The sequence below is a fragment of the Halichoeres trimaculatus genome, unplaced genomic scaffold (assembly GCF_033239565.1).
Source record: "Halichoeres trimaculatus isolate MK-OKI-2021-1 unplaced genomic scaffold, fHalTri1.1 fHalTri1_scaffold_11, whole genome shotgun sequence".
Lineage (NCBI taxonomy): Eukaryota > Metazoa > Chordata > Actinopteri > Labriformes > Labridae > Halichoeres > Halichoeres trimaculatus.
Genome location: NW_027437189.1, coordinates 13671873 through 13698578, shown reverse-complemented (window position 1 = coordinate 13698578; position 26706 = coordinate 13671873). Strand labels below are relative to the sequence as shown.

The 26706-nt window shown below is 39.1% G+C and overlaps 1 protein-coding gene across 3 annotated transcripts; it reads right to left on the bottom strand.

Annotated features, from left to right (window-relative positions):
- Positions 1–618: 618 nt before the first annotated feature.
- frmd4bb (FERM domain containing 4Bb) lies at positions 619–24893 on the bottom strand. 3 transcript variants are annotated; one of them, XM_074682346.1, is made up of 24 exons: positions 24677–24892; positions 15366–15431; positions 13357–13451; positions 13131–13223; positions 12833–12917; positions 12434–12490; positions 12316–12338; positions 11161–11244; positions 10385–10450; positions 10026–10083; positions 9853–9939; positions 8261–8337; positions 7956–8094; positions 7724–7865; positions 7338–7471; positions 7050–7166; positions 6037–6265; positions 5905–5958; positions 5644–5791; positions 5243–5410; positions 4333–5117; positions 2793–2928; positions 2461–2580; positions 619–1454 (listed from the first exon to the last, which is right to left on the bottom strand). In XM_074682346.1, exons 2-23 carry the CDS (start codon positions 15429–15431, stop codon positions 2463–2465), a joined length of 2961 nt encoding a protein of 986 aa, XP_074538447.1. In that variant the 5' UTR covers positions 24677–24892; the 3' UTR covers positions 619–1454; positions 2461–2462. The 3 variants fall into 3 exon arrangements, with proteins under 3 accessions (XP_074538447.1, XP_074538449.1, XP_074538448.1); XM_074682348.1 differs by having other exon boundaries at positions 5243–5317; XM_074682347.1 differs by lacking the exon at positions 2461–2580 and having other exon boundaries at positions 24677–24893.
- Between the last annotated feature and the right edge of the window lie 1813 nt (positions 24894–26706).

Here is a 26706-nt window from a genome sequence, read left to right as displayed (position 1 = left end):
GCACTGTGTTGCAATGTGCTGTGTTTCATTGCACTGTGTTACACTGTGCTGTTGCATTGTGTTGTCCTACACCGTGTGACATTACATTGCCCTACATCGTTACAATACATTTTTACGTTACATGGCTACATTACATTGTTGCATTACACTATTGTGTTACAATGTTGCATTGTTGTTGTGCTACATTGTTGCATTACACTCTTGCATTACACTGTTGGGTTACATTGGTGTGCTGCATTGTTGCGTTACATTGAGATGTTACACTGTGACGTACAGTGTAGTAATTGGTTTCACTTCACTACTAAACTGTGTTGTGTTGCACTGCGTGGCATTACATCACATTTAGTTATGCTGAATAGAATATATTTAGCACATGAACTCTGTCCACAGGGGCGCCGAAATCAGCCCAAGCTCAACATTCCTTTACCTTACATTTTTTTAAACATGTATCTTTATCTTTTACGTGTATCTAGAATTATGCAAAAAAAAAATTGGGATCATATTTTCAAAAATATCAGAGTGCGCACTTAAATCTCTTTTGCTTACGCAACATCACAAGCTGAACAGTTGTTTACTAATCCTCTCAAAGACAGTGACAACAAGTGTTTATTTGTCACACATGTATTTATTCACATCCTTGTTCCCAGTGGAAAATATTTTATGACAACATCTAACATATAACTACACAATGACTGTACAAATGTGTGAGAACACAAACTGTGAGACATGACTATGGTTCTGACGGCAGTGGTCTTCTGTTGATATAAAAACAAGTTCTTATCAAAAATCAAAACTCTTACCATGCATCTTAAAAACACATTACTGCACCAACAAAGACAGATGGGTCTATAAACAATATTGACAGAGTACATTCAAATTGTAAAGAAACAAAGAAATGGAAAGTCATCAAATACACAGTCTGCTCTAATGAAGGATCGTTTCATGCCACGTTGTGGACACGTTTAGACTTTGTTTTCAATTCTGATGCTCTAAGTTATCATATTTCACTGAGATGAGAGTATTGAAAATGTTTTTTCTTCTATAATCTACTGTTTTATGAGGCAGTAGCTAGTTCCAGTTAAAATGCATGGAGTTGGATTTCAGTTAAAAACACGTGTTGCCTTTTTTTCACATCTTGAAAACACAATAGGGGTTTGATTCCAGTGTGGTTGTGCAACACCTTAAAGTTTCCTGACACATTCTCATCTGCCTGTACAATTCATCCAATCCAAGGCACATGGAAAAAGTCATTCAAGAGTGTCATCACTGTGTTTGGAGGTTACTTCAGCATGAGGAAAGAAAACATGTAGATTCTGCCGAAAGCCAACCGAGAAAATGTTTGTGTCTGCTTGTGTTTGATCCCCCTCATGTGCTGCTGGCCATGGCTTTATTTTGCCAAAGTTTGGTTTGGTCCTTTTCAGCGGATACTCATGTAACTTCCATCCAGGTGGTATCTGTATAGGAAATAACATTTTAAAAAATCAAATCACATGTTTTACTTTTAGTTTGAAAAGCAACACACAGCTAACACGTAAGAATAAAGTAAAAAGTGGAAATGGAAGCGCGGTAAACCGGTCACTGTAATGGACAAGATGACATGCTCTGCTGATGATCTCCACACTAATGAGATACATTTTTCCAATTTATGAGGGATACAAGTTATGATCATCTAAAGTAAAATCTACGTTTTAAGAAACAAACTCATCCCAGCAAATTGGGCTAAAATGTGAGGGTGTTTGTCCATTTGGGGTTTCTGTGATGTAAAGATGCATTATCTGTTACTCATTTTGACTCCGGCTGACTTTTCCTCTACTGCCATCATAAGTTAAAAACTGTCTGATTATCTGACTTTAATAAAATGTCACAGTAGCCAAAGGATGAATTAGCTTTTATAATTTGAGCATTTATCATCTCCTTTGGGTGATTTTATTTTCTCCCTAAGCCATCACCAAGCTCAACAGCCAATTTTCCTGTAGTTTGTTTAAGGCCAATGATCTGCAAAACTAAAGACATTTTTGTTATCCTTGAATCTGTATTTAATGACAATTACTCCTGCACACCAATGACCCAACATGAAATAATGACTGGGATCAACTGTGTATGAGAAAAGCATCAGTATGTGAACTGTCTAATTGTTGTTAAAGCACTGCTCTGCCTTAGCACAGCCATACATTCTCCCTGGCCCGATTGCGGTGTCGAGAGTTTTCTGTAAACTTGTTAACTATCATCTTTTTGATCTTAAAAAATATCCCCCAGGTGTACTCTTGTCTGTCAGGAGCGAGATCAACCAGATAATGAGACATTTTAGTGCCTGAGGAAAAAAATCAACAAACCACAAAATGACAGAGCTTATGGTTCAATGTAATCAACTATGGAGGAGTGGCACACAGATGTCAATGGAGCATTAAAATGGAGATGACTTCCAACACGACACAAAGATGGTATCCACTGCGGTCTCACCCTTAAGTGCTAGAATGGTTCTCTGTTGGTTCATCTGCACTACTGGCTTCAGAGCCAACCACTTCAACAGACTCAGATTTTTTAGCCATTTTGTCAGATACTTTGTTGTCTGGAGAACATCTGCACACGTAAGCATTCATCACAAGTAAACACAGGAAGAAGAAAAGGCAGGGAGAAGAAGAGAGCAAAGTTTTAAGAAAGCAAGCACAGTGTTCTCTGAGATCACAAGAACATATTTCAAAGTAAAGAAGAACCACTATAAGTCTGTGATTCACTCCATCCTTCCTGTATTCACAGCACAGTTTGGAGTCAAAGTGAACTGGAGTACTCACCTGTGCGTGGGACTGCGGTTGTAAGGTGAAGCATGAGCTCCAGGGTGTGGGTAGTGAGGTGTGTCGGGTGAATCGTATTCTGTCAGGCCCACTGCCAGCTGGTTGCGCCAGTTACCTGAGCTTTCCACCGAGGAGACTGAAGACACAGAAGAAGCAATAAGTCAATTTATACTCCAGTGAAACTCAGCAATGATTGTTTGAAACACTCCCTAGAGCAGCTGCTGCTTTTTGATTTATTCTTTTAAAGTTTATTTTTTAATGACACATTTAACACAAGAAGAAGAAAAGGCAGACATTGTAATACAATGAAAAACATAAGCCAAATCCAGAATTTAAAAAACTTAATATCTGTGTTATTTTCCTTCATTTAAAATCTTGTGTCTCTGCTTTATTTTGGCTGTGAAGGTTATGCCAGGAATCCTTTTTTTTTAATTGTGAAGTTAAAAACAAAAATCTTACTTTAAAACTAGGAACTTGAGAATTAAGGTAGAACACTGCCTTTTATTTCTTAATACTGACCCAACAGAATACTAAGTTTTGTGTCAAAGTTCCTTTTCCCCAGAGTTATGAGAAAAATAAGATATCAAAGTCAGAATTCTTTTTTTTGTCACAATACCTGAAATAAATTTCAAAGAAAAAAGTTTTAAATTTTGACTTTTTATTTTGGGTTAAAGTCAAGATTTTTTTCACAGAAGTCTTTTTTTTCTTTTTAAAGAATTCCAGGAATAAAGTTTAAGTCCTAAGATTGTTCTTTATTCTGCTCCCGTTTATTTCATCATAAAGGTCAGGCATCTGAGTAGATGTCTAAATTCTAGCTTTTTAGTTGTAGTACTGGGATCAATGTCAGAATTACTCAATTTTAAAAGAATTCTAAAAACAAAGTTAAATATTCTGAATTTTACTCTAAGTTCAATTAAAAATTAAAATTCTGATATTTTTTTCTCAGATTTCAGACTTTGATTCCAGAATCTTCACAGCACAGTCAGATTTATTTTCTCAAAAAATAAAAAATAAAAAAAAACTCTGAAAAATAAATCTATTGAACCTAACCCTCCTTTGTAAAATTCTAACTTAAAACATTTCTGTTTTATAATTTCAAAGATTCATGTTTCATTTAATTTATTTTCTCAGTTTGGGACTTAATCTTAAATTGCTTCACTGAAGAGACAAAGTGAGGATATTTTTCTCTCCGAATTGTTTTCTTGGCAGTCTGAAAAAGGTTTGGGCACAGCAAATGAAGCTTTTTACTCACACCCACATGAATAAACAGAATAAATTACAGAATTGAAATAAATAAAACTATTTTGCTTGAATGAACAGCCCTTTCAGGCATGTTGGAGAAACTCCTCTGCAGGTTGATATCTTTCATGCTCCAAACAACGTTTATTATCCAGGTGTGTTAAAAGCTTGATTCTTATTGGCCAAACCAAAAGGCCAAAACAACTCGGTCACTCCTAGAGTAGTTTTATTTTTTTGTTAGGGTATTTTCCTTCTTTTGCAAAAACATTTACTTTGTACCTGCAGGAGGACTTTCACTCACCTGATGAAAAGGAGGTGGTCCTGCTGGAGTGGCTGAAGGCAGCTGGCATGGTCTGATAGCCCAAGCTGAGCTGAGAGCCGTTGTCAAAATCATATCCAGCCAGCATCCCCCTCCCTCCTTCCCTGTGGCCCTTGTTCCTGTGATACCAGCCTTTCAGATGCTCTGCCACCAGGGCCTTCTGCATGTTTTTGGCTAGCAGCTCATTTCTGGGCCCCTCTCTGGTGCGCGGAGGCCTCACTGTTGCGTAGGGATTCTGTGACAGCCCGTCTGCCCGGTCACTGCTGTAATGCCTGAATCTGTCATGTCCGTGATACCCGTTCATTTGGTAGGAAGGGTTGACGTTGTAGTGGCCTTCTACATCATTCTCATACACGTAGGCACCGTTAGAATAAGGCTCCATGTCCGGGGAGGGGTATCCGGAGACGTAGTAGGCACTGGGTGCATAGTGTGCAGGAGTCTCACAGGAGTAATTACAACCAGAATGATGCTGGACCAAGTTTGGCATGCTCCCAGTATTACCATAGACTTCCACCTTCCTGTGCAGACGGTGCATGGTGGAGTTTCGGGAGTCCAGTGTACTGTAGTGGGAGTTGGCCGCCCCACAGTAGTCTAGACTGGACTGGCTGGTGTAGGAGGAGCAGTCCTCTAACACCTCAGTGCTGTTGCTACGGTGGGCTGGAGACAAGATAAAGACGGGCTTCTCTGAGTCTGTGTCTTTTCTTGCGTGAGGCTGCGACTCCAGACTCCCACTGCGGTGCCTGAAGCAATGAGGGGACCCCTCCGACCTGAGGAGCAATAACAGTTCTTAGTTTATCAGAAATGGATTAGAATGAAAGTTTGTGAAAAGGTTAGTGGATTGGAGAGGTGCAGGGATTTGAAAAGGAAAGGGTTGAAAATGCAGGGTGCACACCTGAGCTGGTTGCTGCTGTAGGCATTGCGGGTCATAACCGGGGTGGGCGGCATGCTGCGTGGATCTCTCGGAGGTCTAGGGAGGGTTTTATAAGGACTACTGTGAGTGGAGGAAACCTCTCTTGGATTTTGGTAGCAGTGGGAAGCCTCCTGGCCTTCAAAAGCTAATCTGAAGGGGTGTGGTGGTTGAAGAGGATCAAATAAAAAAGGGGAAAAAATAAAAAGGTTGGGATGTGAGGAAAGGAATGAGGCTGCAAACATGACACAGCAAATAACGTGGGCTTTGCCAAAACATGATATCATTGCTTCACTCTAGGAACAGATTGGCTTTTCAATAAAACTGAAAGTTGAGCAACAAGGTCCATGTGTGGTAACAATAGGTTGCAGAAAATCTTTCCTAACCTGCTGTGGTTCTTGTTGTGGTGATTTTCTCGAGGACATCCCTGCCGCTCCACATCATATTCTGCTCCCAGCGATCGCATCGGGCTAAGCTGAGGGGAACCTTGGACTGACCGGGACCGAGGCCTTTGACTTGCGCTGTCTGAGTCATCTGAGCACAAAGGTAACAAAACTGATACTTGATCTTCCAAAAGGAGATGTTATAATAATTATAATGTCAGCTCATTTGATTTTAATGCAGTAGAACATGTTTGTCTTGCTCACCATCATCCAGAGGGAGACTAGACAGGGAGCTACAGTCTGATCTGATGAGTTCATCTGAGGAACAGAAAATAAACTCTTATTCCAAAGCAGATAATTTGGCTGAATGATATTTTTAATTAACCTGCTCTGTACCTGCAATGATAACTGAAGCCCGTTGCGTTGGCTTTTTTCCCTTCTTGATTCTATACTGGTTCATCTCATTCTCGATTTGCTGGAGTTTGTGCATGGCATCCAGACAGTTTCTCCTCCTCTTCTTCTTCACCGTCGTGCACAGCTCTGGCTCGTTTGCGAGCTTCTTGGCCGCCTCCACAATCTTTTGCTGCAGGGCGAACCTGCTCTCCAGGTTCCTCAGGAAAGGATCCTGCACCAAACAGAGGCAGCAGAGAGGAAACAATAAGTGACAGGACTTCTGCTGCATAGTTTCATCAGACAATAACTGGTATTTGCTTATCCATTAATGACATCTTAAAGAGTAAATATAATAAAGATTTGGTTTTTTTGTATAAAAGTAAAAAATGCAAAACTTTATGCACTTGAATTACATAAAGCAGCTGACAATTTTCACATTCCTTAAAAACACCAAAACCAATTAACTCATGTTGTCTCTCACTACTTTCTCTTCCAGTGTGAAACTGGGCCTGGGGCCAGTTAGCTCTCTCCAAACTCATAAATCTTAAAAGTCGTGTCATGAATATGACATCTCTGAGACAGGAGGGGCCACTGCATTTTATTGGCGACAATTTTCAACTGCGGGAATGGTGTGCCAGAAAGTATTCACTGCACCAAAATAGTAAATGTGGGTTGGCATGGAATGGAATGGAATGAAGTACAATGTAAGTGTTAATTGTAACAAAGGAACATGCGACTGGGTGGCTCGTCTGTGCAGTTGTAGCAGCTTCCAGAGAACAATGGAGCTTAATTAAAGCAGAAAATAGGACACTGGTTGGAATCGAAAAGATCTGTTTGTAGGATTAGTTCATTGTTGGCTCTGGGTGTTATGTGGGACTGATTGATAGAACAGTAAAATTAAAATGTCAACACATCAGTCATTTAACCTTGTAAAGAAAAACATGAGCTTTCCAACATTTTCACTCAGAAAAAAAAACACTGACAGCTTTTGAATGCGATGAAAGTGGAACACAGACCTCATTGTAAGGGAAAAGGTCATCCAACTTGAAAGCAGTGCCAACGCGCCGTCTGACCTGTGGCGGTCTCTCACCTGATGAGAGGGGATACTCTTTTGGCAGCTTGCCAGTGAGCTCCTGGAAACACAAAACAACACAGTCCCTAAATGCTCAGTTGAAGCAGCAGAAACCATCAATCTGGCAGCTGTGCAGCTACACAGTTTAATAATGGGAATTCAGCCTACTAAATGTGGCTCTTGAAAACACAGTCCCAGTTAAAGAGGAGTTGTAAAATGGAGGATTTCTTACCGCCTCTCTCAGGCAAATTTTCTTCAGCTCTTTTGTTTTCTTTGCCAGAATATCTTGGATCTCTTGCTCTTTTTTCCTTAGCTCAGAGAGTTTCTCTTTTTTCTGTTCTTCACTCATTTCTGAGTCTGCAGAACCTGTAAGAACAGAGCTATGACAGTTAACCTGCATAGCTAACAATAAACACCCTTATACACAGGAATTGGGTTCATGTCATAACACTTAACATCTCAGCTTAACCTCTGAACATAAACAGCTCAGAGTTTGTGTCTACATATCTTAGCAAGGAGAGCCTAGAAACACAAAAATGACCTAAAATTGGGAATTTTGTTGTAAAATCACAAGTTGAAAAGAAGTTTGCTTCTTTGAAAAAGATCATTATAGCTAACCTGTAGACACAAGGCTTCCATTGCTCGCTGTTATCAAGTTATTCTTCAGTCCTGCATCTCCCAGTCTGTTTATCTTTGCTCCACCGTGCTCTGTGAGATCCATGGCAAGTTCCTCCAAACTTCTTGATGTTCCTAATTTAGCCTGAAAGAGTACCAAAGAAAATGTTCAAAACTGTATAAAAAGATGTTCAGTTTTGAAACACAATCTAAGAGGGACAGATAGTGGGCTTACTTTGCTTTGTTTTCTGTCCAAGTAGAACTGATGCTGGCTAATAGCCATGACCCAAATGGTTTTGATCAAAGAATGGCTGGCATACCACGTGTGGATGAGTAGCCCTGTTTGTCCAAATGTGCGTTTGGTTACTGCCCTCCTGTTTGAAGAAACACACCAAAGAAGAAGTCAGATATTTAAAAAGAAACATGTGAATGCTTTTATGTGAAGAGCAACGCTAAGTTTAAGGGTTTAGCAATAGTTAGCAAAGACAAACGAATCCATTAATAAGCTTGCTGTTCAGGAATTCTTCCGTGAAAACTCACCTGTGTGGATCATTAACTTCCACAGCAAATTTCTTCTCCCGAAAGTACAAATTCTCCAGCTGCTTCCACTGGTACAGCTGGAGGTTAGGATGAAAAATGACAATGAAAATGTGCATCCCATTCACAACGTCATAAACTCAGAAAAGGGAAGTTTAGGGCGTTGAAATTATCAATTTCTCTCCTCATGAGTACGCATTCATCCATATTAACCTGGCCATCAAAACGTATTAGGACATTGGACCCGAGCTGCAGGTGTTTTGGCTTGCATGTTTCAACCACAGTCATTAAAAAAAAGCCAGACTGTAACGTGAGCTATCATTACGGTCTAAACCACAAAGCCTGCCAAGTCTGCAATAATGCAGGTGTGAAAAAAATGAAGAAACGCCACAAGGGGACATTACAAGAAGACTCATCACAGCTTATAACACTTTCCATGGCTCATCATGTCTCTCCACGTATCAGCCAGGTGCTCACTGACAGGAGCAAGATATGAACAATCTATTTGGGTTGGTGACTCACAGTATGTCTGGACACAATCTGGATGAGACATCCAGTCACAAAGACGCAGAAAACGGTTCAACATGTGAATGCTTGAGGGATTTCTGTATCATAGAGCTGCCATGTGTTTTACATTTTAAAAAAAGAAGAGAAAGGCAAACACAAGCTTTGTTCTTCCAGAAATATACCATCATATGGATGGTTAACATGCAAATCATAAACCAGTATCTTATGAGACAAAAATTTGTAAAACTCACAGTATTCTCTCAAAAGTCAGACAAAGATGTGAATATCCAGTCTTACCGGTATAAAAGACCTTCATGAGTTCTGTGTCCTAAGTTTAAATCCTCACAGCCTCTGTTGTCAACACAAACACATACTTCATTTCTTCTCGTGTCAGCTCCTGACTTGTCTCCTCAGGTATTCCCAGAACATGCATGATGACGCCCCAAATCCTGCCCCTTTGCCTTTTACATCACCAGATCCCTCCCTTTTCCACTCCTTCCACAACACACAACCAGCTGCTTTCTTGCACAACTTTAGGAACGCAGAATACAAAGATAGATTGCACCATGCCGAGTGATTACCAGGCTCGAAGAGAGTGACTGTGCCAGTAATTCAATGCGCATTGTTCAGACTTTTCCAACTCAGCTTTAACAGCATTTCAGTGCAGGTTAGCACCCAGCTGCAGAGGCAAAAGAGTGACACACTGGACAGCATAGCTGACAGATCACTCATATGGGTGTTTCTTTTGTCAACTTACAAGCTAAAACAACTCACATGAAACCAGAAAAGCAGGTTCAAATTGTACAGTATGTCTTATTCTGAAGGACAGAAGCATATGTAAGACAGCTCTCTAGACTGATTTTTCTCTGAATTTTCAAGTCTAGCCTCATCTGCTGCAGTTGAATCCCAGCCTTTGTTGAGGTAAAATGGATGATGCATGACTACTCGAGCGAGTGAATCATGTCTCTGTGTGCAGCAGCAGCAGAAGTAATCCTCACCCAGATCCTGAACTATTATAACAATGGTCAGATTAGAAAAGGAGAAATACAAAGAGTTATTTTAGAGATGGAGCAGCAGGAAATGTTTACCTTTCTGGGTTTTAATTTGTCCTGCAGGTCGTACTGCCCGATGCCCTTATAACTGAGCCCCAGCCACCACGGGATCCCTTGTTTATCCTGTGATGCAAGAGCACAGCATGATGGTTGACTCAGCTTCAGATATAACAGCTGCCATTTCCCGTAAATCATAGCAGAAAACCTACCTTGACTTCATAATAATGTACGCCATACGTGGGCAAGGACTCCACTAACGTCAGATACCTAGAACAAAAACAGTTTTATTAAAACCACCAGCTGCTGCACAAACATCTGCATGTGGTTTGCCTTGAAACATAAAAAGACAGAACTGTGAATTTGATCAGAGTGATTCACTGGACTCCGTCTAAAGAAGGGATATTGATTTCTATCAGATGATGAGAAAAGGCGTGCCAGAAAACGAGTGAGAAAAGGGAGGGGTAATTGAGGTGAAAGGAAGATTGATGGATCCAAAGCTTAACTCGTGTAATTAAAAGTGTTGAACCAATTACAGCAAAGAGGCCTCCACATTTGTTTTAATACTCACTGCACAATAGCCTGTCCTCGTGAGACTCCTTTCAGCTGTTTGTAATGTTCAATCACTCGATCCTCACTGTGGTGTCACAGAAAAAAGACATAGTTTTACACTTCACACATTGGTTGAGATTGTCTGTGTCATACTTATCATGTGTAAGCCTGTAAATCAAATGTAAAAGAGATAAATAAAAATAAAAGAAACCACAGTTTCTTGTTAAAAATTACAACAAAAAAGGAATAAAAAGAAAAAAAGCTGCTGAAATTAGCATCTATTTTCAATGCTAACCAGTTGAAAAACGCTTTATTTATGCCAAATTTGAGAAAAAAACATTTTTGTTTCATTACACGAAACTTACTTTTTTGGGGTGGGGGGAGCGCAGTTGTTGAACAGATTTTCACACTGCCCTGTAACTAGCTAGTTAGCCTAACTGACACTTGTACAACACTTGTAGCCAAAACATACTCAGCAAAAACCATTCTGTTAACTACAATACTTCTTAAAGTTATTATATTTGGAAAACTGCAAAAGCCTTTTTTAAGAACACTTGCTACCTACACACACAACAAGTTAATTATGTATCACTGTCTGAGCTTTTGTGCGCAAGCTAACATGTGTCCAGAAGAGTCATGCAAACATTTTAAGCAAGCTCGAGCTTGACACCCTGTGTTTGCCATTCTTTATCTTTAAGAGCATGTTAGTAGTCTTAATCAATGAAAACAAGATTTGATTTATTTATTATTATTTTATTCATATTATCATTGACATTTGGTGGATGTGTAACATACCAGTATGCTAGCGATGGATGCTCCTTGAGTACTTTAGTAGGAAGAGTGGGCAGTTTCTTCAAGTCTGCTCTTGTATTATCATCACTGAAAAAGAAGGTTAGAAATTTTTTTGGAAAAACCTCTCATATTTTTTGTCCTTCTGTAAAATGTATAAAAGGAGGAACATAAGCTCACTTTTTCAGGCATCTGTATGTTGGCATACACGTTATCTCAAAACAATAATATCTGCAGTTTACATATCCATTCCGCAACATTACACTTTATTTTTTAAGATGACATGAGTTTGGAATAAAAAAAAAACCTCCTTATTTCTGTATCAATTTCTAGTTTACAGAGGAAATTATGCCTTTTTTGAATATCTGCAATACTTAAGACATCCAATTAATACTCCCCTTTTAGCTCAATTTTGGTCTCCACCAGCTCTTTATGAGAAAGCTGGGCCATATCACTAAATAGTCATAAAATTTATAATAACAATTTGCACTAAGTATTCTGTCATTGGACATATACAGTAGTTTTTCACATAAAACACATAACTTCCTGCCTGCAGCACAGGAGCTTTTGCTAAGTCAGATGATGGGTCATAGAAGTGCTCGATTTTCACCAAGGTAAGTGTCCCATGTGACACCAAAAGTTAAAACTGTTACTCATCTGATGTAATATTAGTCACACATTCAACTTCCTTATTTCATATTTTCCCTTATCTTACTGTCTTGTGTTTGGTTATCAATCTCTCAAAAGGTGCACTCATTTTGCTTTACATTAAATAAGTAATTAAGAGAATTCTGTCACAGTTTGAAAATAGAAGTACATTTTGATTAAAACCAGGTGTTTTCTTGTATTATTCTCTTTCAACACTACATGTTTAATTTCTAAATGCTGCCCTGTTAAATATTGACAATGGTTGCTCTCTGCAATTCATAGCTGTCTCTGCTCTGCAACCCATGACTTCTATCATCACCGTGAGATTCATTAACTGCCTGGTGCAAGCTTTCTCAGCCCTCTGTGGTGAGCCTCACATAACACTGCTATTGATTTCTGTTGTCTGCACTCTGTAGAAACAAGTGACCTATTGAATGTCTTCACAAAAAGTTGGCTATTAACTTGTCCTGCTGTTGTTAAATACTTCTTACACAGCTGATAATGTGCACTTACCTCGTGTAGTCCCCCTTCGCCTCCTGGTGATAAAAAACACATCTTATTAGATTACATGCTATAAATATTTAAAAGACAGCCATTAATGTATGTAAATGAGATTATAAAAAGCACAAACCTGTAAGGCATTTGCAGCCAATTTGAAGACATTATCGCTTTCCACCTCTATAACCTCCTGAGACACAAGAGATGCACAGCAAGAAATAATCAGTGAAGAATATGTGTAAGAAAGCCTTCAACATCCAAACATAGCATCTTCTCTGTGCTGCTTGACAATAACCTCTGCTTGTTCCCCGAATGAACCCTTGTTTTTGTATTTTCTTAGACTGTCTACTTTACATTCCAGCCAGCAGAGTGAGAAAACTGTACCCTGCAGCCACTGTCTGCTGAGCTGAGGTGCTACAAGGGTCCAGAGACAGTGAATCATCAGCAAGCTGCTAAAGAAGGAAAAAAAACTACTGGCAGAGAACATTGTATATCACTGAAACCCTCAGGAATGCAAGAAAGCAAGACTTACATTATAGACAGCAGATTTTGCGTTCAGGAAGAATAGCTCCACAGTTATGATGTCCTTAAGCTGTGTGATGTTTTCAACATAAAACCTAAACAAGATTTTAAAAAAAAGATGCAAAAAAATTAAAGATTTAACTGCCTATTGGAAATCTTTCCTGGTTGTATTTTTAAAAGAGTGTGACTGGCAGTTTTTTTTTTTTTTTTCAAAAAGCCACCAGCTTCACTCCATGTCAACAAAGTAGCACTCCCTGCTGGACAGCAAGTGATTTGCATCAAAAAAAAAAAAAAACATGAATTATTACCTGACCAGGAAATTCAGAGCAATGGTCCCGGACTTCTTGGAAAAATCATGTTCAAGAACCCTGCGGTCCATCTGCAACCATTTACGCTGACCACTGCAGAAGAAAGCGGAACAGGGGCATCAGAACGCTGTGTTTGGTGCATACACACACACAGACACACACACACACACACCATCTGTAAATATTTAGAGCACTAAAAAGGCAGTAAACTTAACGATTTACATACTTGTCATCAAAAAATGCAAGTCCAAAGAATTCCTTCTCTTTGAGGTTGAAGTGGGAGGAAACCAAGTCGAGGAGTTCGTACGACAGCAGCTTGGGCTGTGAATGACATTCAAGATTTAGTTTAATGACTTCTCTCACTCAAAAAACAAGATAATTATCCCAATTGACATTAGTGAGAGACACATTTTCCTTAAGCAAATGTGCAACAAGTATGCATAGGCACACTAGAGTGAAGATTTTGCGTCTCGCTTGTGGATACTGTAACAGATATAAAATGAGGTAACCTCCTGGGGCGGTCTTCCCACCTGCTGACTTGAGCTACAACCCAGTCTTACACTTTTCCACTCAATTTACATTGAGCATATCTACTCAATGCTAAGTATCTGTATGAAATTGCTTTCAAACTTGAAATGACAGATTTTATTAGAGACACTTGGGGCACCAATATGGGCAACTTCTGAGAAAACTAGCTGCCTGTTTGCATCTTCTAGATACAGAGAAAAATTTGTCCCTACATGGAGTACAGTTTCAGGTCAGTTATTGATTAACCTTCAGATTTACTCTCCTCGTTCAGTTTTTGGCTCTTGAAAGGAAAATCTGGCTCCTGACGAAGTAAGAGTCATTGTAGTTTCTGAAATGGCTATAGTGGAAATTAACCTTTTGCTTTTAATTCATTTCTATAATTAAGTAGCTTTTTAAAATCAATACTTCTACTTTACTTTGAAGTTGACTAATTTTACTTCTTTATACTTCTATACCTGAGTAAAATTAGCAAACTGCATGGCAGCCATGTTACTGAATGATCAAATCTTACTTCATAAATTTGTCTTAATGCAAGACTACATGTCTCATTCCACCTGACTAAAGCAGCATTGACATGACAGGTCAAAAAAGGAATTTTCTCTTAAGATATTTTATGTCAACATTTCTTGATAAGTTGCTTGGTTAAAATGGTTTCAAATATTTCATGATTCAATAGAATTTTCAAAAAAATGCTTGTCATATTTGCAGCTATTTCTGCATTAAAACCATGAAAGTTGAAAATGCCAATATGAAACTCACATAAGGATCACTTTCTTAGCATTCATTTGACCTTCCTGCCAACAGCATACATACTTTCACCATCATGAGCTGTAATGTTCTGAATGTACTATTTTTATTTTCTATGACTGTTCCTCTTTCCAATCCCAAAGCAATAAAAGCAGATGGCTTTCTAACATGGGTCTGGTTCTTCTCAAGGTTCCTGCCTGTTAAAAGGAAGTTTGTTGTTACCATTTTAATTTTCTAAATGTTGCAAAGTGCTCCACTCATGGTGGATTAAATAAGATTAGACTAAGTCCTGACTGTGAGATAAGAGTGCATCTCTTTTTAATGTTATATCTTTGTCAATAATAAAATTTAGTGATGTCTAGACCAGCCCTTTTGGTATCTTCTTCTGTCATCTAGAGATAACAGTCACTGTAACAGTCTTTATAACTAAAAAAAAAAATGCATTGATAAAAAAGCCTCTCTGCAGAGCCAGCGTGGCAGGGACCATCTACAAAGTGCAAAACTGAAAGAAGATGCTGCTGTTGTATTTAAAAAAAAATTGAGTCAAAGCTTGGAAACATTAGCATGACTTGCAACAACTTGACAGCCTTTGGTAAGTCATGTGATGGGTCACAAAAACCCAGGATTTCACCAAAGTTCGTGTTCCATGTGACACAAGAAGTCAAAGTTGAGATATTTTGTGTAATGTAATAAATGTCATGCATTTATCTTCCTCCTTTCACAGTTCCCTAAAGCAGTGTCTTGAAACTGAGGTAATCATTACACTTCAACATGTTGCTCTGGTGTCTAATCCTAACCAAATCACAATGTCTCCACAACATTAAACATCCTGAAACAGTCAGATGTTTGTTCTTTGTGGGATCATCGTCACCAGAAAATTGTTTAATGAAACACAAAGTCATTTCATCCCCTTTAAAAAATATTGATTATAACCACTTTAAGTCAGGAGGGCATTCATACCTGAACCAGCAGCTCCAGCTTTCTGTCATCCAGCAGCAGCACTTGGCAAAGTCTGCCCTCAGTCATCTGCCAAGAAAACAAAACAGGAAGTTCAAGACAAAGAAACCAAGCTGTTCATTATCACAATGCACACTGATGATGAGTATTGGTAATATTTACAGAATAATGAAAGCACAATCTACAACAGGCCGCAAAAATCTTCAACATTTTATTCTGCAGAAATGGCAAAATAGAGGTAAGACAAAGCATTTTCTTTATGCCATGTGTATTTCAGGAGCCAAACTGATCAAAAGCCTGGAGGTAAACACAGACAAAAGAGCTCACGTTGTTTTTTCACAATAAATCCATTGTCTCAGGGATTTGTTGCTGCAGCAACCAAAGAAGGATTTGAGGTCTCATTTTGAACATTTCAGTTATCTTTCAGCCTCTCAGCCGTTCTGGCACGTGAGGCAAGAAATATCAAACAGACAGATGTAGATTGAAGCACTTGTTTGGGGCATTATATCAGTAAATGTACCTTTTATCAACTTTACTCTTTAACATTTCAGTGGAAACTACATGAATATGACATACATTCATTTTTTGACTGACAGTTTGCAGCATTCACACATAAAAAGTTACAAAAAGTGGTCCATTTCTAAAATATAACGAGTCAGCAGGTAGAGTATTTATAATTGCATCAGTAGAAGTAGGCTGCAAAATCATGATGCATAATTCAATAATATCAAGTTTATGCATGAAAAGTATCAAAGCTTAAAAGTAAGCATGTAAATACGAATTTTAAAACTTGAATATGGAATTTTTTTACTGGGGAATTTAACATTTTACTCCAGTGTTTTGTACATCTACACAATTGTGTCCTGGTTACATCATCCATCCCTCTTATTATCTCATAAAACTCAGCACTAAAACAATGAGTATCCACCCAACATGCAGCTGTTATACAGCAAACCAACACCTGATACAAGAATCTGACTGAGCTCTGCATCCATAAAACACAGTTTTGTTTTGCTTCCCATGCCAGATTAACAAAAAGGCTAGCTTTTTTTAAAAAAACTCATTTTCCATACATATAAAATGCTTCTAAATACCAAATGTACCTAAATGACCCAAATGACCTACCAAGAAACACTGTAACTGCTGAACTCTCAATAAATCAAAAGGCCAGTTAAAATGACAGTTTGAGGCTGACCAGTTTCACAGCAAACCCTGCTCAGGAAGTAAAAAAAAAAAAAAAAAAAAAAAAAAAAGCTAGAAGTCATGTCCAACATGATTCTCTTCATCTGACAGAATGAGGCTGAACTTCTAACACATGAACTGAGCATCTGCTGCACTACCTGGGGAACCTCTCCAGAGAGAACACAGGTGTAGAGACATCCCCGACCAGACCCCATCCTCTTATAAAAAGAGTGTCCTCCTGGATCCAGACCCATAGAGTTGGTAGCTCTGACTGAACAGCAGCAGGCAACAAACGATCGAATTCAACCAGCAACTTGTTCCTCTCAGGTTATTGACCAAGGCCTCTGCTGTGTGTGAGGCGACGGCTTACACAGTGTGACCACTTTATGAGAAATCAACAGCTGACTGAATGAGATCAGGCTGGGTCAGACTCCTGACCACGCTTGAGGGTTTACTGCTTCTTAACAAACACAATTAGGGTCAAAGAAGCATAAATGGTCAATATAAGGTAGTTAAGCTTGTCTTTATGGTTGAGTTTCCACAGAGCAGATTCCTCTGGCATGCCATTCTTTGGCTGAGTTGGAATCTAAATATCCGGTTTCTCTGTCCTCCTGCTCCACATTGCAGCTGATTTATTTTATTCAATAAAGGAAGCTGGAGAGGTTCCCTTCTACAGCAACTGAAACAGCTCACCAGGCTTTACCTTACACCTCTCAGTTACTCCTCTCTCACATTGCACTGATAAATGATTAAACAAATTGCTCTGCTTCCTGAATGGGATGACGCACACAACTTCTACAGTAAATTACACCATCTGTACCGTTTAAACCCACACTCTGTCAATTACATCCCCTGAATAATGTGTCTTTCTACTCTCCACAGACATAAATCTGCTTTCAGGATACAGATTAAATGTGCACATTCAATAAATCCAATTACTTCTGAATGTGGCTGCTTGTGACAATCAGTAGCGGAGTTATCCACTTGAGTTAGTTATGACCACACCATAGTGAGGTCATGCTATCTGTGACTGTAATAGGCATGACATTTCCCCTAGCTGGCGTGAACAGCAAACGCACCAGCCACTAGATGGTGCATGTTTCCTCTGTGTGGAAAAGTAGTTTGCACACAGAAAATGGCCTCTAGAGGAATTTTCATAGGCAGTTATTAGCTCAGCAGATGAGAGCCTTAATTCAGCTGGGATGACTCGTACTAATGCAATATAGATGAAGAGAGGAGGAGGAGGAGGAGGAGCCCAGGTTTTTAGGAATCTACACCGTTAATCATCCGAGAGCTGTAATCACTACAAGAGACGCTATTTATATCAGATGGAGCAACCCAGCAACCCTGATGAACCCAGCAGTTTCTATGTCACAACACACACCAGCCACACTCAAACACAACAGTCAGAAAGACCTGAACATGCTCTGTTTTAAACTGCATAATACTACTGTAGCATCAAAACCCTTACTTTAATCATCAAGTAAATCTTAATAAACAGTTAAAATAACCAATTCATTAAGTTGGAAATCCAATTAAAAACCTCTGAATCGTTCCCTTGTTTGGTCCTAACAAGAAAGATATAAACTAGATATAGACCAGTTAATCAGTTGAGCCAATTAAATCCTGCAGATTAGTGGCATCTTGAAATAATCAGCATTGACCTGAGCTCCTGAAGCCAATTAAAAAACTAAATAAGAGATGTCTGCAGACACTGCAGGCAGTCTGGTCAGTGTGGCTGCTGTTGATAAAATACTACTGTTTCTCTAAAATTAGCACACTTTTATCATCCTAAGTGATATACTCTATTGTGGTGTATTAAGTCATGTGGCTGAATTTTGCTTCTAATGTACTGTAAATATTGTATTAATATTAAGAATCCATCCAAAAATGACTCAAGCTGAGATATCCAAGTTTATTTCACAACAGTAACGTGATATCTGCCGCATTATATATCCCCATCACACAGCCTGCTCTCTTACAGTCGGCTCGGTCATCAGGCCAATTAAAAAAAAACTTGTCCAGAGCTAAAACATTTTTATTTAACAGTATTTATTCCTTCAGCTTTTTTTATCCCTTTGATCTGCATGACCAAAATTATCGTGCTAGATTGCACCCCTGTTGTTGGTATTGAAGCCATCAATCTTTATCATCTGTTGCTATGGTATTACTTTGTTCTGTTGTCTCCAATCATCTCTTTTATTGTCAGCCAAGCAGTTATTTCAGCATGTGTTAAGTATAATAAAAAAAAAAAACACCTGCACTTGTTTTATAGTTTATTTTGTGAAAATTTAGGGCTATTCAAATTTGAATTCAACGTTAAATCAATTCACCCTGATGCAATGAGATTGATTTAAGTCTAACTTCTGTTTTTTACTGAATACAAATTTAAAATCCAACAAACATATCAAAATTATACAAAACGTTAACAGGGCAAAATAGAGAATAACAGAGTCTGTAGTTTTATGTCTGTCTTTTCTTTAAATTTGCATTGGCTAACAATAGTAGAGCTAGCACCAACAGCTTCCATACAGGTCCACATGCCTGTGCTGGTTTCTGCTTCACTTGAGTGGTTATATACCAGTTTACCAGTAAACACATCTCCATTCCAGAAAATCATTTCACTGACCAATCACATCATACTACGAGATACCTTTTGGCATCTTAGCTTGTTTATATCCAGGTAGTAGAGCATTACAGTGCTATAGCATGAACCAGAGCATTTCAGTCCAACATTATTAAAAAATTAACATTTTAACCAACTACTAATTCTGGTAGCATCTAGCAAGGATGATGATATTTAATCATTTAGTCAATTAACGTGCACATCCACAGTCATAAAACAAGGAGAAATGGCCACTTCTTGTTTTTTGAAGTTTGGATCGGCACGTTTGACCTTTTTGTTTAACAAGTGATTTAGACATTGATTTAATCATAACCACTCACTAGGGATAGACTGATGTTGATACCAATACTAACATCCGATACCAGTCAGATGATGATTCAAATTGCTGGACTGAATATTACAGCAACAAGGCATCACTAGGTCCATTCATACATTTACATCTACACACCGGGTTATGGAAAGCAAAGTTTCTAAGATGTAAAAAAAAAATTACTGAAACAGTTTGATTAACTCTTTGCTATTAGCATATTACAAATGTATCTCTCATTATGCACCTTTGTTATAGTAGTGAAGCAGACAATGTGTTTTAGTCAGTCAAACACGATCTCTTTAAAAGGTCCACCTTTGATTCTGTTTGGTTTAAACAGGGATTGAAGCTTTTGTTGGAAAGACACTAAGAGAAGAGATAAAAGAACCTTCAGTCTTTGTCTCTCTAGAGACTGGACAGGCGCTGGTTGACTATTGAGCCGCAGGGTTTGGGTTTGTCTCTATAGACTGCAGCCTGAGGTTAGCATATAGACAGCTCGTTATAGTTTGCTATCGTGAAAAATCCCAATGGACACTCCTGAAGGGTGCAGTTGTGGCTGCTGTAACAAAAAACAAAAAAACTTCACTTAGTACAAGATGTAGTGATGTAAATCTCTTCTAATTAACAGATGGTGTTTTTGTCTCTTTACAGTTGAAAAATAACATCACATCTTTCTCCTGGAACAATTTCTGTCTCTCAAGAGAACTGCCTGTCAGTGTTAAATATGTCACACTGGTTAAATGTCATGTCCAGACCGGCCCCTGTCTTATCTCAGTATCCCGTTTTCATGAATTATTGATGAAGGTTGGTATCACATACAAGTCCGCGTCTGCTCCCTATGCTTACATGTCCTCCTGAAAACACCTTCTACTATTGTACAACAACAGAGATAATCATGGCTCGTAATTTCTCACAATATGATTGGTTCAAGTTTGCAAGAAAGCCTATATGTATTTACAAAATGTGGCAAAACTTAAAAAAAAATTGGGCTTGGGGTAGAAAACATCAAGAAATACCCAGATATGTTTGTAAAATTGTTCTAAATGCTTCAATGTTATGTTAGAAAAGATAAATGAAGGTTCCTATAAAGATGTAAATGCTGTAACCAACCTCTGACACCTGACCCTGACCTGTAATAACATACAGGTCTGCATTATTAATGCTGACTTCACTCCATTTGAAAAAGCTTTTTTACTGTCTCAAATCAAACCTTACAGAGTGATCCAATAGGTGTGTTTGCAGCACCCTGGTTACATAGGCTGCAGGGTACAGCACCAACTATCTCAAACATCTTCTGATATCTCATCATGACTCATTTTGTCGGCGGTCAAAAGATATCTGTCCACATCGTCTCCAAATAGAACCAGCCTGTCAGTTTGTGATATCCGGGAAATTCACGAACACAATGAGGCTCAGGATATTACAAAAAAATTAGAAAGTAAAAGAAATATTCATTATGTTCTTCTGACACTGTACCTCTTTGACATAACACAAGCAGGCTGCATCACAGAGGAGTGATTCATGTGAATGATGTCATCATGCAGTACAAGTTTTTATTTCCAGCCTGAAAAGGACGTCTGGACATTGTGATATATTTTCTTGAGGCTGTCCTACAAACACAAACAGGCTGGTAGGACATTTGATTAGCGGTCATAGTGATAGGAGCAGTCAGATCTGCTTCCATCATTCTCTGTTAGATATTTTAAATACATTTACACTTTGTGTTTTCTCCAGAGCTGCATGGTTTTTAGACCTTCATAGTTTTAGCTGCAGTTGTGAGAACTGACCTTGAGGGATTTTGCCTCTCTGAAAGAGAAGAAAAACTGCTAAACAAAAGGAGGGACCTGCATTTTATTAAACCTGTTTGGTTAAAAAAATGTTCACAAAAACAGTTTTTTACTTATGTGAATCCCCAACACTTAAAGTGCTTACTCTACCTTTGCCAAACCCTAAAAGAAATGAGTTTGTTATCATTTCTCTTTTTACAACGTGCTAAGAGATCACAGACCTGCTAGCTGGCAACTGGCTAGCTAGCCATGCTGCTTGCTGATTGGTAATATGTTCACAGTGACATTGCTGGCTTGTTTAGCAGGGATGTACGTATATCATGTTTCTCAATCAAAAAGACAAAAAATTAGTAATCCAAAAGATGGAACTAGATTTTCACTTTACCTGCTAGGCTCAAATATTCACTGAAACACACCATAACTTCTTTAGATCATTAACAAAGCTGCAAAAAATTAGCAAGAAAGAAATTCATTGTTAAGTCTATCAATATTCAGCATTTAAACTAATGCATTTTAAATAACTTAGCCAATCAAAAAGGACTAAATGCTAAATCCAGAATGCTAGTACACTCACAGTGCTAGCTTGTCTAGCACAGTTACTATCTTCATAGAGCATGCCAGTAACCGAGTGTGTTAATAAGGAAAAAATATCAGGGTGCTGGTCAGGCTCAGAGCTGTCTTCGTCTCACTGGTCATAAGAAAGATGAGTGATTTTTTGCATTTCATCCCACCTCTCTGCATATTTCCAGTCTCCTGTCTTTCTCAAATCAAGGGAAATAAAAGCAGAGAGAACCTTTTTTTTTACAACCGTATGACTAGCTGATAGCACCAGCATAAAAGCTAAAGGGTAGCAAGTTATTAATTCATCCTCCAGAGGCTGAGAATTTCTACAGAAAAGTTTAACCAGTCGATGTTGAGACATTTTCACAAAAATGTCAAACTGTAAGTCAATAAGGAAATGTATTAAATTCAAATGACATTTTTGACTTTTTTGGATGCAGCTGCAGACCCCTCTGCCATTCTTCATGTCCAAACTTCAAAGTGTTTGTTTGGATTCTCCATTTTTCCTTCCAGCACCGTAACTCTCCACCCACCTGCCTACCAGTCTACAATTCGCTCAAGATTCTTTCTAAATAAACTGGACCTTCCCATTGTGTTGATGCCAGTACGGATTCATATTACTCCAATTTGTTCCTTGGCTTCAATCACATTTTTTCTTAATGATTTTCTTTTTCACCTAAACCTGCTTGCAGTTTAACAGTTTGCCTGCCTGTAAACCAACCCAAACCTGCCCATAAGTTACCCATAAATTGAACCAGTTTGCCCTTAATCCTCTGTGCTTGGGTCCTGTCTGCACTAGCAATCATGGCATCACTTGTTTCTCCATCTGTGCATGTGATCACTACACAAAAGCCCACTATTAAAGCTTTGACATCTCATAATTAAGTACGCACATCAAGAGTAGTAACACACAATGTGGACTATTATTATTTTTTATGTGAAAGCAGTTCCTGCAGAGACAAGAGGCTACAGTGCTAAATGGTTGATTGGCTATGCCATCATGAGCACACTCTTTCACTTATACAAAAGGATGGAAAACGTGGGTACTTATTGTTCTTCACTTCTCCCCATATCCAGGTATAATGCATCCTCTTAGTTCGGAAATTATATTTCAAAGTGTACATCTGATTTAAAACACACAGATTTGTTCTGAAAGCAGTGCCACCAGTTGCCCTCATTCTCTGCATGGGTTTCCAGCTGTCCCCACTGGCACTCCTGATATCAAACTGCAGAGTTTTATTGGAGGGAACTGCAGTGACTTTCTGCAGAGCTCAGGGACGAAGCAGTGAGGCACGGACGTGAAGGGGTGGAGAAAATGGAACATGACCAAATTGCTTGATGTCGACCAAGGACCAGAGTGTCTGCAGAGACTGAAAATCCTCATGTCATCCCAGCTTTGACAGGGATGCAATCATGTTATCTCCATTGTCTGTACTTAGACTGAAAACAGTGGTCAGTTGGTATTTTGTGACTGCAATAATCTGCCATGTGTAATTTATGAATTCTGGACCCAAATCCTGGCGTGCCAACCTGTTTCACTTTAGTAAAGCTGCCTCAGCTTTCACCTTATTATATCAGCCTTAATCCCACTGTGGTAAGTGTATGGCTATAAGATTACACATCCAAAAATAGATCCTCTCTGTCTGTCTGTCTTTAGCACATTTCTCAGAAGGTCTCAGAGGCTTTGATTCCTAAATGGAAGGTTTCCAACTGATCGCTGAGACATATCTCAGACAGACAGAGAGAGGAGCGTCTCTGCCTTGTTAGGCTTTACACAGTTGACAAGTGAGAATGTTCATGTGAAAAATACATTGAATCCAGATTTGAGTTTTGACTCTAATGAAATGGAGGATTAAACCAGACTTAAGCGCCTTGTGAAGAGTTTGCGGGACAGTTGACATGTGAGATGGATGACACAGGACATCCTCTTTTCCACTGCAGAGGAAGAGCGACAAAGTTTCATGCTGCACAAGTGTGTCATACAAATGGAGGCATCACAAGAACAATTCCTGTTTACAATGTCTGATGCTTTAAATACTCCAAGACATGTGTCTCTTCCTCTAACTCTGAGGGAAAATCAGCAGGTCACTGACAATCTTTGCAGGGTTCATCTTTGTTTGTCACCAGTGGAGGAAAGCTGAGAAATGAATTTGTAAGAGGAAAATCAGGAAAGGACAAATAGGTAAAACAGGCCTTCAACTATAAATACAGCCTTATAAGAAAAGGCTTGTAAATGTAATCAACTGGGGGCACACATCTGCAAATTTCAAATGCAAAAGAAACAGATAAAAATAAACTACAATCACGAATATGAGCCAAAATATTGCAATTTCTGACATGCAGGCAGGATCCAGAGAGCTGCAAAAGGGTTAAGATGATGATTCATCCAGCATTTTTAATATTCACCCTACCTCACACTGCCTATATCAGCCGGCTTCTTCAGAATAAATCACATCAGTGTCATCATATAGCTTCAAAAGTACTTTTTAACACAACCACACATCTTAAATTAGCACCTCATATTCACATTGTCCCAAATTTTAATTTTAGCCCACCTCAAGGCCAGTTTCCACAGTGCAGGGAGAACAATGAATGAGCTTTACAGAAGGTACTGATCGAGGGTGGTTCCTACCTGAGCCCCATCATGACTACGCTGATGTGTCAAATAAATCCGCACAGCTCCTTGTTTCATAGAGGAAACACATCGCACACAGAGCCAAACCCATGCTGATGTGAATTCAATGGTGCTCTCTTTCCCCGGATCATGCGAACATGCCTCGGTTTACTTTGTCTCCTCACAGCACACATGAACCGGGCGAATTCAGCTCCATCGTATCGCACACAGCCTTACCTTTGCGCTCCTGATATCCTGCTGTAGTTATCGATAAGGAAGAATCTTCCTCTGCATAGCTAGCCGATCATCTTCCTCTCTGTTCAGCTTTCACCCTGGAAGCCTCCGGCAGAAAGAGGAGCCGCCGTGCAGCCACTGTCCGCGCTCATCCTCCGGTACAACTGTAGCGCACACACCCGCCTCGTATCGAGCCACACTCACCACGCCTTCACCCGCCGGCTATTATGTGAACAAGCCCCGCATCCCCTCCCTTCTTCCCTCGACCCCTCCCTCGCTTCTCTCCCCCCTCTCTGTCTCTCTGCATCCAGCAGCTGCCGGCCGGCCTGCTTCACAGTGAATTCCCACTACAATAAGGTGTGATTACTAGGAGACTGTGTGATACAAGTCTCCTCATCTTTAATACGAAAACTTAGACTTCATGTCACGCAAACGACTTTAAGTCACATAGTAAAGTCTCATTCAAAGTAGGGGAGACCAGGTGTGGTTGTGACACTTAGCTCGAGCACCTGTAACTCACCGAGTTTTAGCGCTAGGGCTCTCGTTTTTGTATACAGCATACTCATATTTGTTTACAACAAATGGCAGAATAAAGATCATCATGAGTTGATGTCAGAACCAAATGTGGAGATTGTAACACATGCTGGGGCTAAGTAGTAACATTTATAGAAAAGACGAAAAAATAGAGGCCACAGCACGTGAAATGCTCCAAAAAAGAGGTTAACTGAAATGTAAGTTCAATCCAGATGTTCTCTCTCTCTGACTTATCATAACTCCTCTTCCACTTTGACTCAGAGGTGTGCACATAAGCACTGTGTACATGTTTACAAAAAAAAAATAGCCTGAAAGAACAAATCTCCTCAATGGCTCATATTGATGAAGACTCATGTATAAATGTAATCAAATAACTCCATTAAATGTTTGCAGTTGATATATGGCCATACAGACGTGGTAGCGTAGCCGTCTTGGCTTGGACCTACCAGACCTTACTGATGAAGTCCTGTGACCCCGAGAGGTCATGCATTAGTATATTGTATGCTGGTACACTGTATTGAAAAAAAATGACATGACTGCTCCCAAAAAGTGAAGCAAAATATTTAGAGCGCCCCCTTCTGACTGACTGTGGTAGAAGTTGTAAAGCTCTTCTCCTTCATGTTGTTGTACATATCAGATTAGGTTTTTATTATGCCTGTGTCGTTTTGTGTGACATTTTATTCTGTCTATGCATTCTGAAGCACTTAACAAAGCTAACAGTCTTGATGAAACCATTACTTTATTACCTCATAATCCTTTTTTTCCTCTGCAAGCTGGACGCACACATTTAAAGCCTTGAAAATCTCTTCATGGGATCAGGAAGTAAACGGATAAACACTGGAATGATCATATGACTCTGGTGCTATCACCATGACAAATGATGTTGTCACAACTCCCCCTTCATTACAGCCATGCCCTGTCCCCCCTACTCACTGATGTTCATAAAAGCCTCATTTGACATTACAGTTCAGCCCACTTACAGGCACATAATCCCTGTAGGTAGTATATACCTTTCCCTGGTTTAAGGGTGACGTATAGAAAACAATAGTTATGGTGAATAGGATAATAAAAAAGAAACCTTGGCAGAAAGAATGTCTTCACATACATACATACAGATGAATACGATTACTCTCACTACTCACAAGTATCTGTGCATTGCCACAGGGTTACCTTAAAATATTTCAATTCTAAAAGTAATGCAACAGAGTGGCAACATGAAAGTATTTGCATTTTTCAAATCATCTCACGAAAGATTTCCAAAATACTCACCAAAGAAGATGTTCTTTAATGAAATCAATCAATATGTGTGCTTCAGTATATGTCATGCTTATGTCAAGGCATAAAGCCAATTATAGATTAAAAATCGGGAGTTGCCATTGGCCCTAAAACTTACCCTGCAGACACCAAACTTGAGCTAATGGAAAATAAGACAATGAGACAATGACAATTAGTCAAAGCTAAGAAAACAAATTGTGTAGTTGCGGCAAGAATGTAAGTTT

Excerpts from the sequence above, each read along its gene's own strand:
- frmd4bb (XM_074682346.1), bottom strand. The coding sequence starts at position 15,431 with ATGACTGAGGGCAGACTTTGCCAAGTGCTGCTGCTGGATGACAGAAAG. Across the intron at positions 10,451-11,160 it reads CATCCATCGCTAGCATACTG|TGAGGATCGAGTGATTGAAC; the intron begins GTATGTTACACA and ends GTGACACCACAG. Across the intron at positions 5,118-5,242 it reads TACAGCAGCAACCAGCTCAG|GTCGGAGGGGTCCCCTCATT; the intron begins GTGTGCACCCTG and ends ATTGCTCCTCAG.